The sequence below is a fragment of the Natrix helvetica genome (assembly GCF_964273705.1).
Source record: "Natrix helvetica genome assembly, chromosome: 7".
Taxonomy (NCBI): Eukaryota; Metazoa; Chordata; class Lepidosauria; order Squamata; family Natricidae; genus Natrix; species Natrix helvetica.
Genome location: NC_138558.1, coordinates 77,624,976 through 77,637,233, shown reverse-complemented (window position 1 = coordinate 77,637,233; position 12,258 = coordinate 77,624,976). Strand labels below are relative to the sequence as shown.

Sequence of the window (12,258 nt, the reverse complement as noted above, 5' to 3'; positions counted from 1 at the left end):
TTCAAACGCTTAGCAACTGACTCATATTTATGACGGTCATAATGTTCTGGGGTCACATGATCCCCTTTTGTGACCTTTTCACAAGCAAAGTCCATGTGGAAGCCAGATTCACTTACTAACTTAACAACTGCAGCGGTTCAGTTAACAATTGTGGCAAGGAAGGTCGTAAAATGGGGCAAAACTCACTTAACAAATGTGTCACGTAGCAGCAGAAATTTTCCGCTCAATTGTGGTCGTAAGTCAAGGACCGTCTCTACAGATGAAAAGGCTACCTACACACAACATAAATTTTTGATGCCAGTGCACACATATCATAGCTTTCATTGGATATCCTGAAGCCAGGATTGTTGTCTATGTGTGCAATCGTTTATGAAGCATAATGTATCTAAAGAAAAGGTGCATTGACATAAAAGGAAGGAAGGTGAGCAGAAACTTTGGGTAACGTCCGATTGAGTCGATCTGTCAATTATTTTGGGAAAGGACAATAATAACTAGTGACCTGAGAAGAGAAATATATTCTTCAATTGGAGGGATATGCCTACCAATCCACTTATTAAAATCATATGGAATCTGTTTGCCTTGGGTAGATTCATTAAGCAGGATTTTTCATTAACATCTGAAGTTTGTTTAAATTACAAATTTTTGTAATCCAGCCAATAAGTTTTGCTTATTGCACAAATGTAAACCCAGATAAGCAAACCCATAAGTAACTATAAACATAACTTGCTTAGTGTCTGATTTCTGCATCTCTCGTAGTGAATGCATGTCTTATTGTTTGTAACTGTTATACGATATTCGTTTTTGAGATAATAAAAGCACGATGCTTTACTGCTCCCAGCTGCTGTATGAAAAGCTGCAGTCAGTCGATGTCTGCTTATTTTCACCAGGTGGTCAATTTTTTTTGTCTCAAAATTTGACAGTGTGTTATTAATTGCTGCTTTTGCACAGATTTACGAAAGACATGAACATACATATTTATTATGGTTTCCATTTACAGGAGACTCAATAACAATGAATTTACAGTGCTGGAAGCCACAGGGATCTTTAAGAAGCTTCCCCAGCTGCGTAAAATGTGAGTAAAATTGATCAGCCTCTCCTGGTGTAAGTGGTCTCGGTGGAATCATTCACTTTTTAAAAATAAAAAGAACAGCCTAATGGGAAACTAAGGCAGTTGAGACCAACCCACCTGTGATATTTCAAAGGTCATAATCTGAATGGCTTCAAATAGTTTGCGTCTATAAATTCCAGATAGTGAATAGAATAGAATAGAATAGAATAGAATAGAATAGAATAGAATATTGAAAGAGTAGAGTAGAATAGAATAGAATAGAATAGAATATGGAAAGAGTAGAGTAGAATAGAATAGAGTAGAATAGAATAGAATATGGAAAGAGTAGAGTAGAATAGAGTAGAGTAGAATAGAATAGAATATGGAAAGAGTAGAGTAGAATAGAATAGAATAGAATATGGAAAGAATAGAGTAGAGTAGAATAGAATAGAGTAGAATAGAATAGAATATGGAAAGAGTAGAGTAGAATAGAATAGAATAGAATATGGAAAGAATAGAGTAGAATAGAATAGAGTAGAATAGAATAGAATAGAATATGGAAAGAGTAGAGTAGAATAGAACAGAATAGAATAGAATATGGAAAGAGTAGAGTAGAATAGAATAGAATAGAATAGAGTAGAATAGAATAGAATAGAATATGGAAAGAATAGAGTAGAATAGAATAGAGTAGAATAGAGTAGAGTAGAATAGAATAGAATAGAATAGAATATGGAAAGAGTAGAGTAGAATAGAACAGAATAGAATAGAATATGGAAAGAGTAGAGTAGAATAGAATAGAGTAGAATAGAATAGAATATGGAAAGAGTAGAGTAGAATAGAATAGAATAGAATAGAATAGAATATGGAAAGAATAGAGTAGAGTAGAATAGAATAGAGTAGAATAGAATAGAATATGGAAAGAGTAGAGTAGAATAGAATAGAATAGAATATGGAAAGAATAGAGTAGAATAGAATAGAGTAGAATAGAGTAGAGTAGAATAGAATAGAATAGAATATGGAAAGAGTAGAGTAGAATAGAACAGAATAGAATAGAATATGGAAAGAGTAGAGTAGAGTAGAATAGAATAGAATAGAAAGAATAGAATATGGAAAGAATAGAATAGAGTAGAGTAGAATAGAATAGAATAGAATAGAATAGAATATGGAAAGAATAGAGTAGAATAGAATAGAATAGAATAGAATATGGAAAGAATAGAGTAGAGTAGAATAGAATAGAATAGAATAGAATAGAATGGAATAGAATATGGAAAGAATAGAGTAGAGTAGAATAAAATAGAATATGTAAAGAATAGAGTAGAGTAGAGTAGAGTAGAATAGAATAATGAGAATGAGAATGCCATATTTTTCGGAGTATAAGTCGCACCTTTTTTCCTCAAAAAAGAGGCTGAAAATCTGGGTGCATCTTAGACACTGAATACAGCATTTTTTGCCTCCCGAAGCCCTGCTCCCTTCACCAAAATGGCCGTGCATAGCCTTATGGAGGCTTTCAGGGAGCTCCTGGGGGCTGGGAGGGCAGAAATGAGCAAAATGTTTCCAAATTGTTTGCCTGAATATTAGAGATGCAGCTATAAACAAGGAACTTTCATATGTGGTGGCCATGTCCCAAAGCGAGAGAACACTGGCTTAAAGTAAAGAAATGGTTACAAGAGATTACAGGACAAAAGATAGAGCTGAAACCGGAAATATTCTTATTGGGCATATTAGGGGGAAATATGTGTAAAACATTTCAATATATAATACTGCATATATTAACCGCAGCTAGGATAGATTTTGCTCAAAATTGGAAACAGAACAACACGCCCTCTGAACAAATGAGAATAAGAAAGATACTTGAATGTGCAGAGATGGATAGGTTAACCATGGAGTTAAAAGAGAGAGAAGAATCTGAATTCTATAAAATCTGGAAAATATGGAACATTTGGTTGGAAGATAGACGTAAACCTAATACATAAAGAATATGTAGGATATAAATTGAAAAGAAAGAGAAATGCATATATATATATATAAATATTGATATAATTTAATTGTATATATAATACACTGTATAGTTATCTATATAGTTAGTAAATATGTTAATGTGAGTGACATTGATATGGAAACGCTGTAATGATTGGAACTATATATTGTTTTTTTAATGTTGTAATATATTTAATAAAGCTTTTAAATTGTTTTTTAAAAAGATGAAGAGTCTAGAAATCCATTTTTCAATCTTTAATACATTCAGGTGGGAAAGATCGACAATCAGCTCTTAAAAATCCTACAGCTGTATTTTTTGAAACTTGCTACCCACCCTCTTGGCTTCTACGTGCTTCTGTTGCAATAAAAATTGGGGTGACTAACTAAATTTTTTAGCAGGCTGGAAAAGCATTCTAGTTATGAATGTGGGAACCAATTTATAAAAACGCAACATGTATTCGTTGGCCTTATTCTACCTTGATAAATTTTTTTAGCATACATTCAAGCATGCAGAGAATGATATTTATTGTAGGTCAAATACTTTTGAGATTAAGCTGGCGCTTAATGAACATTTTCAACGTTCTTGAAATTGATTCTTGTGATTAGATGATAGTATTTTAGAAATAATTTTTCTTCCCCTTTTCTGGAATCATGGTCTCTGGTTGATGGGTGCTGTCCACTAAGCAATGCCAACGGGCGGCACCTAGGGGTAGAGCCTTCTCTGTGATGGGCCCAACCCTCTGAAATGACCTCCCCCCTGATATCAGAACCACCACTGACTTCCGCTCCTTCTGACAAAAACTGAAGACTCACCTGTTCCGTTTAGCCGGCTTGGCCCATTCATAGTCCTATTTCACCTCCTGGCAGATATTTTTAATTGGGTATTTTTTAGGGGTTATTTTTAAACATTGTTTTTAACTACTTTACTTGGGTACAGTCTTTTATAGCCTCCTCTTTTAGGCACTTAGTATTTAACTATGTTTGTATTTTTATGTATTTATGTGTTTTAATCTGACTGTACACCGCCCCAAGTCCCTTTTGGGAGAGGGCGGTATAAAAGTCCAAAATAAAGTAAAGTAAAGTAAAGGGAATGCGAAGCCTTCCTTACTGTTCCCTCTCGAAATCAATGTCAAAAACAAACAAACAAACAGAAAAAGCTCAGTTCTAGAAATGATTTATCTAAAAGGATATTTGTATTTTCTTGATTGTGAACATGCAATAGAAATCTAAGCAATAACAAGATCACTGATATTGAAGAAGGCGTATTTGAAGGCGCTGCTGCAGTCAATGAACTTTTGCTGACCAGTAACCGGCTGGAAAATGTACGGCACAAAATGCTGACAGGGCTGGAAAGCCTCAAGACCCTGTAAGTTTGCATCCCCCCCTCCTTATTCTTTTCATTTAAATGTCTCTGGAGATTCTCCGTCATCCAGGTCAGGGTTGTCCCAAAGGTGCTTTTTCAAAAGACAACTGGACTGTCTTTGTTTTTCCTTGAAGATGTTTTGCTTCTGATCCAAGAAGCTTCTTTAGCTCTATCTGGATGGTGAGGAAATTCATAAATCCATCCATTCTCCATCATTCAGTCAGAGCTAAAGAAGCTTCTTGGATGAGGAGTGAAACATCTGGCAGCAGAGTCAGACAGTGAGGAGGTTGGGGAGGATCATGGGCCAGTCCTGGGGGCTGAGGGAAGCTCAGATTATTTAGTTTAAAGTGAATTCCTCTCCAGCAAAGTCCCGGCCAACCATCTTTCAAGAGATTCCACAACTACAGACCTTGATCAGGCTTGGAGAGCTGCCAGGCCGATATCTTCCAAACTCCATGCTGTAGCAGCAATTCCTTGGCAAGAAGTCAGGAAGAGATCTTCACACGAATGAATTGAACTAATTGTCTCCTGCAAACTCCACTCCCCTTTCGCTCCTCTTTTGTTTTCTCTGGGAGGGGCCATTCACCGTCCCCCTGTGGCCTTACTCCCAAGTTGACCCTTACTCCTTAGCTGTTTCCTTCGTCTGGCAACTCTGCCCATGCTCACACTGGGAACAGGCTCCAGCTGTTCCTCTGCCTCACTGATGTCTGACTCCTAAGGCAGCTGATAACTGTCAGACGGCCCTGGCCCCCTCTCTGCATCCGACACAGAGCCCTCCCCAGAGCCTTCCCCAGACTCCAGGACTGGCCCAGTTTCCTCCCCAACCTCCTCACTGTCCGAGTCTTCTTCCAGCTCCTCTGGCCACTGGAGAGCCACAACATCAGGACGTTCTAAGATGCTGTTTTGCACATTCAGATTGTTTAGCAACCTTTAAGGACCAATCATGAGTGGGTGAAATGAAGAGTCTGTTCCTATTTTCCCTTCTTCAGAATGCTGAGGAGCAACCGAATTAGCTGCGTGAGCAACGACAGCTTCACAGGTTTGAGTTCGGTCCGGCTGCTCTCGCTGTACGACAACCAGATCACCACTGTAGCTCCAGGAGCCTTTGACACGCTTCACTCTCTCTCCACGCTGTAAGTTGGTTCCTGTCGATAGAGGTTCAGCCAATAAGTCACGGCTCATCAGAAGATTAATAGCTGATAGGGACACAGAGAGCGCCACAAGATGTTTCACTTGAAAAGTTGCTTGTGACGGCTGGGCTTTGGGTCTGGAAGCTTCGACACTTCTAGTGTAACAGTCATAAACCAGCCTGCAGTCTTAAGAAGAAAGGGGCAACTGGAAATCTCAGTCCTGTTTGGTTTAAGAAGAGAAGCAAAATAACATAATCGAAGAGTCTGAAGGGGCCTTGGAGGTCTTCTACTCCAACCTCCTGTTCAAGCAGGAGACCCTCTACCATTTCAGATAAATAGTTGTCGGCTAATATTCCTCAGTGTCAGGAAATTTCTCCTTATTTCCAGGTTCTTTCTCTCCTTGATTAGTTTCCACCTATTGCTTCTTGTCCTGCCCTCAGATGCTTTGGAGAATAGCTTGACTCCCTCTTCTTTGGGGCAGCCCCTCAAATACTGGAAGACTGCTATCATGTCACCCCAGTTCTTCTTTTCATTCAACTAGACCTACCCAGTTCCTGCAACCGTTCTTCATACCTTTTAGCCTCCAGGCCCCTATAATCTTCCTTATTGTTCTTTAAACATATTCAGTAATTGAGCCTCTGCAGATCTAAACCATATATATATACATACATATATATCGAAGTGACCTTTTCTAGAATCACCTGGTCTTGAAATTGTTTTATTTTTACTGGAAGAAAAACCAATCAATGGGAAAAGGGGACGGAGAAAAAAACGTGCTATATTAAAAACACAAGTTTCTGCGGTAAGAATTCCTGAGACACGTAATTGCCAACATATCTAATTCTCTTTCCGCTTGAAACGTGATAAGTTATCCATGATGACTAATTCATGCCTACTTAAGATGGCATGTTTATAAATAATGAAATTGTCAAAGGTCTTTCCTGAAACGTGGACATGCAAGAAGTCCCAAAACTTCTGCAGGCAAATTCATTTTTACAAGTGGCAGGCCCTGGGCTCTCAGTTCAGATGGGAGACCCGTTCTGTGGAGCGAATAAAGGATGGAAATCTTGAGGAGAGAAATTAATGAAAGAACAATTGTCAAGTTAAGCTTAATAATACAAGTCAATCAGCCTTCATCTTTATATTAAATTACTATATTTATCAGGCGTAGATAGTCTGACAGAAACTATGACATCTTTAAATTGTTTCTAAATAATTTCTAAGCTCCAAGCCAAAACTGGCCATTTTGGATAGAATTTTTGGAGAAGGGGGGAATTGGGACAGACACAAGTGTTTTGACTACAGATTGGAGGTGTTTTCTGTTGTTAATGAGAACCCAGGTTTTGAGGTTATCATTTGGGGATACGTTTGAGTTTTAAGGGACACAAGTTCTAAGGTGGCTCAGTGGCTAAGATGCTGAGCTTGTCGATCAGAAAGGTCAACCGTTCGGTGGTTCGAATCCCTAGCACCTCATAATGGAGTGAGCTCCCTTGTCCCAGCTTCTGCCAACCTAGCAGTTCAAAAGCACATAAAAAATGCAAGTAGAAAAATAGGGACCACCTTAGGTGGGAAGGTCACAGCGTTCCATGCACCTTCGGCATTGAGTCATGCCGGCCACATGACCATGGAGACGTCTTCGGACAGCACTGGGTCTTCAGCTTTGAAACGGAGATGAGCACCGCCCCCTAGAGTCGGGAACGACTAGCACAGATGTGTGAGGGGAACCTTTACCTTTTACTTTGAGTTTTATTGAATAGATGGAAAACTTTCCAAATTGGATAAAGGACAAAGAAGCAAAGCAATAATTTTTATTTCTCTCACCGAAAATAAAGAAAGTGTGTTATCCCCTTTTAAAAAATAATAATAAGACTGAAAGAACTTCAATCGCTGCGGAGGTCTTCATTGTTCCCTTCCTTTGCAACTTGACCGTGTGTGTGTGTGTGTGTGTGTGTGTGTGTGTGGTTGTGTTGCCCTTTGCAGAAACCTCTTGGCCAACCCCTTCAACTGCAACTGCCACTTGGCCTGGTTGGGAGAGTGGCTGCGGAAGAAACGCATCGTGACCGGAAACCCTCGCTGCCAGAAGCCTTACTTCCTCAAAGAGATCCCCGTACAGGACGTCGCCATTCAGGATTTCACCTGTGAAGATGGTAAGGGGCCCTGAGATCGGCTGCGTCTGGGCATCGCATCGCTCCATTAGTACAGCCTCTCTTTAAATCCGTGAGCAATTTCGGCCACCTGCGGCTTCCTCCAATGCGTTACTATTCCGCTCTAATAACTTTGCATTTGTATTTATTAGTTTGCCAAGCATGTACAAGGTAGCAGATATAAATATAAACATGGACATGAAAACAGGAAATGGGTACAAATAAATGGGGACAGCAGGACAGGGACGGAACGCGCGCTGGTGCGCTTATGCGCGCCCCCTTTAGGGACCTCTTAGGGAATGGGGTGAGAGGTCTGTCACAGTAGAACTACCGACATCAGAACTACCACCGACTTCCGCTCCTTCCGACAAAAACTAAAGACTCACCTGTTTCGATTAGCCGGCCTGGCCCACTCATAGTTTTATCTCACCTCCTGGCAGATATTTTATTTGGGGAATTTCATGGGTAATTATTTTAAATTCAATTTTTTGGGGTATTTTTAGGGGTTGTTTTTAAATACTGCTTTTAATGCTTTACTTGAAGGTACAGTTTTATATAGCCTCCTCCATTTATGTATTTATGTATTTATTTATATGCATCCTTTTTGTGTTTTAGCCTGACTGTACACCGCCCCGAGTCCCTTTTGGGAGAGGGGGCGGTCTAGAAATACGAAATAAAGTAAAGTAAAGTAAAGTAGACAGTTTAGGATCTATGGGCTGAACAATTGGCCCTCTTCCAGTTTGTTCTAATTGTCTTCTTCCTGGGAAAACTAGGTCAGGAATAACCATAGATTGTTTTGCAACACGTTGGGCTCCAGCTGCAGTTCCTTTCTCAGCTAATTGTCTGTGAACCCATTAAATCCAGAGGGAGGAGAGGCATGAGAACGTCCCTTTGGGGATTTTCCTGAAACAAGAAAGGTGAATGGGATATACGCGTCAGGAGATACCAAGGCTAGAATCCGTTCTAACTTGATTCACGTCTGGATTAACTGAGACTATAAAGCAGTGTACTTTGATTTTCTCAAGGATCGCCCTGCTGAATCGGTCTGTGTGCAGCTATTTTGAGACCTTCAGATACAGAAGAAAAGCCACTAAGCATTGCTGTACATGGCGGGTTACTTGTATTCTTTTGTCACAGCCCTTATGTACCTACTACTGCTTGTAACAAAGTTTTTCTAGCCCTGGCCTTTAGCTTTGCTTTCATGATGTAGGTCAGAAGTAAGTCAGCTGCGGTCCCTTTATGACCCATGGACCCCAACTTCATGTTTTAGGGTAGCAGTTGAAACAATTTATGTCCAGGATGCGAGGGGTCTGTAGATATTTTCACGGCCCCCTTTTTGACTCGTGTGGTATGCAGGTCCATTGCTGGATTGCATGATGCCCTATCCAAAAATGAACACAATTTGTGATATAGAAACGGAACTGCAAGCTACTCAAAAGCCAGAAAAATATATATATAATTTTAGATCCAATGGTCTTCTACTCTTCTTTGGCCAGACTGTATTTTCTTTCTGGTTTTTTTTTTCCCCTTTCTGTTCCCTTTTCCTTCTTCTTCTTCTGTGTTTCATTTTAGAGATGTTGCTATTGTAATAACACAGAATGATTATTATACTTACAATGTTTATGCAGTACTCCAGTTACTCTAGCAACAGAGATGTTGCAATCTTCCACTTCCTAAGAAACTATTAGATGGATAATGGAAATGTATTCTTGAAGGCATAATTGAAACATGTCCTTGAAGATACAATCAGAGGTATAAAAGCATCAACATGTCTTTGGAGTGGAACACTAATAGGCATCTCATCATCTATTTTAGGTGCCCTTAGCCGAATAAAGCTTATTTATTTTATTTCTACATTTTAAATTTCATTTCCAAAGTTAAAATACAAAGTATAGGGGGGAAAAGGGAGAAACAAACTAACAGCCATAAAACTCCAATGATAAAAATAAAAAAAGTGTACAAATAAAAAATAACAGATGACAAATACTTAATTCACAATGATACAAACCATAAGAAGTCTCATCTTGTCTTGTCAGGGTAGAGTAGAGTAGAGTAGAATAGAATAGAATAGAATAGAATAGAATAGAATAGAATAGAATAGAATAGAATAATAAAATACACAATGGAATGGAATAGAATAGAATAAATGGAATGGAATTGAAGAATAGAATAGAATAGAATAATGGAGTGGTGAATGGAATGGAGTAGAGTAGAACAGAATGGAATGAAATAGAATACTGGAGTGACGCATGAATGGAATAGGATAGGGTAGGATAGAATAGAATAGAATAGAATAATGGAGTGAAGAATGGAATGGGATAGGAATAGGATAGAATAGAATAGAATAGAATAGAATAGAATAACAGAGTTGGAAGGGACCTTGGGGGTCTTCTAGTCCCCCTTTCTAAGCAGGAAACCCTATACCACTTTCAGTCAAATGGTTATCCAACCTCTTCTTAAAAACTTCCAGTGTTGGAGCATTCACAACTTCTGGAGGCAACTTCTGTTCCACTGGTTAATTGTTCTCACTGTCAGGAAATTCCTCCTCAGTTCTAGGTTGCTTCTCTCCTTGATTAGTTTCCACCCATTGCTTCTTGTCCTGCCCTCAGGTGCCTTGGAGAATAGCTTGACTCCCTCTTCTTTGGGGCAACCCATGAGATATCGGAAGACTGCTACCATGTCTCACCTAGTTGTGTTGTATTGCATTACACTGCATTGCATTTTTTATTATATTGGCTGTCCATCTTGCCACAAGGCAACTCTTATTTTATTTTATGCTTTAATTAGGGAACGATGACAACAGTTGCTCTCCCTTGTCCCGCTGTCCTGCCGAATGCACATGCCTGGATACCGTCGTTCGTTGCAGCAACAAAGGCCTGAAGGCTCTGCCCAGAGGCATCTCAAAGGAAGTGACTGAACTGTAAGTAACACCTTTAAAAAAAGCTTCTCCTTTTGTCCATGTCTGGAACACTTACAACTTTTTTAGTATTGTTGGAAGAAACGTCCTTTTGGGTTCAGCTCCAAGTGGGGAAAAAAAGAGACTGGAAAGACGGAGGCTGCTTGGAAAGACGGTTTAATGGTGGACAGGATCACATGGCTTGAGCTCCTGAGCAGAAAAGGGGAATCATCAGATGCTTCCAGATGTTGGGTGAAGAAGAAGAAAAGAGAGGCAGAGATGCTGAAAGTCCCTGGTTTTATGCCCTCTCTGGCCTTTGATCTTGATCTTGCATTCTGATTGGCTGTCAGACTCCCATGGGGCCGTGCAGGGGCAACTCTCTAGGCTGTGCCTTGAGTCCCAAGCTTGGTTGAGCATCGCTTCTTCCCAGGTGCCTCGTGGTGAGATGGGTCAAGGGCTAATCCTATCATGCCTGAATCCCATCACCCTGGAGCTGAAGGGGGAGATCTTTGTTGTGTAGAATGGGACTGGCTCGGGCCTTTTAATGGCCCATTGACAAAGGAGGGGGCTATAAAGAGTGAATCTGCTTTCTGCCTAAAAACAATGTTTCTTCATTTCTTATCCAGGGAAATAAAATATTCTGCTTTTTTCAATATTTCCCAGGATATTTCATTTTTCTAGGAGAGGGCTGGGTGCTAACTTCCTACAGTATTCCCATGGTTACTTGATCCAATTTGGAAGCTTGGCAATTGATTCGTATTTACGACACTTGCACTGTCCCGAAGTCACCTGATCCCCTTTTGCAACTGTCTGACCAACAATGGGGAAGCCATTAAAAACCAGGTTACTAACTTAACAGCTGCAGTGATCCTAACCGAACAACCATGGCAAGAAAACGGGGCGCAATTCATTCCACAACTGTCTCACTTAGCAACAGAAACTTTGAACTCCGTTATGGTCGTAAGTCAAGGAAAACTTGCACAAAATAGATAGATGGAGCTATATATATTCATGAATCAATTGCTGTTGGCTTCATATTAGATTTCGAAGATTGTCTGTTTAGAGTCCAGTGCAGAATATATTAAAGATAACTTTTATTGTCATTTTCCCCCCCTGTGGGCACCCTGGCACACATTAAAAATGAAATCCTGTTGCCTGCCCTCAAAAGTGTATGCATATAATATAACCTACATATAAACCTGCTATATACATACATATTTATATACCTACACCCTGATATATGGGGTAGCAATGGGTGTTCGACCCATCGTGACCCAATGGACCACGTTCCTCCAGGCCTTCCTGTCCTCTACCATCCTCTGGAGTCCATTGAAGCTCAGGCCGACTGCTTCGGTGACTCCATCCAGCCACCTCCTTCTCTGCCATCCCCTTCTTCTTCTTTTGCCCTCCATCGTTCCCAGCATGAGGCTCTTCTCCAGGGAGTCCTTCTTCCTTCTCATCAGGTGGCCAAAGTCTTTGAGTTTCCTCTTCAGGATCTGGCCTTCTAAAGAGCAGTCAGGGTTGATCTCCTCTAGGACTGACCAGTTGGATGGCCTTGCAGTCCAAGGGACTCAATGCAGGAGTCAATTCTTCTCCAGCACCAGAGTTCAAAGGCCTCCATTCTTTGGCGCTCAGGCTTCCTTATGGTCCAACCTTCACAGCCATCCATTGCAACTGGGGAAACCACAGCCTTGACTATG

At 40.1% G+C, this 12,258-nt stretch overlaps 1 protein-coding gene across 4 annotated transcripts in view; it reads left to right on the top strand.

Moving 5' to 3' along the window:
• Window positions 1–12,258, top strand: part of SLIT2 (slit guidance ligand 2) — a 214,549-nt gene that overhangs the window by 164,365 nt on the left and 37,926 nt on the right. For all 4 annotated transcript variants that reach the window (XM_081958929.1, XM_081958928.1, XM_081958931.1 and 1 more), the window contains exons 16-20: window positions 998–1,072; window positions 4,248–4,391; window positions 5,378–5,521; window positions 7,499–7,665; window positions 10,450–10,582. In XM_081958929.1, the coding sequence (XP_081815055.1) occupies window positions 998–1,072; window positions 4,248–4,391; window positions 5,378–5,521; window positions 7,499–7,665; window positions 10,450–10,582 (663 nt within the window). The remainder of the gene's footprint in view (window positions 1–997; window positions 1,073–4,247; window positions 4,392–5,377; window positions 5,522–7,498; window positions 7,666–10,449; window positions 10,583–12,258) is intronic.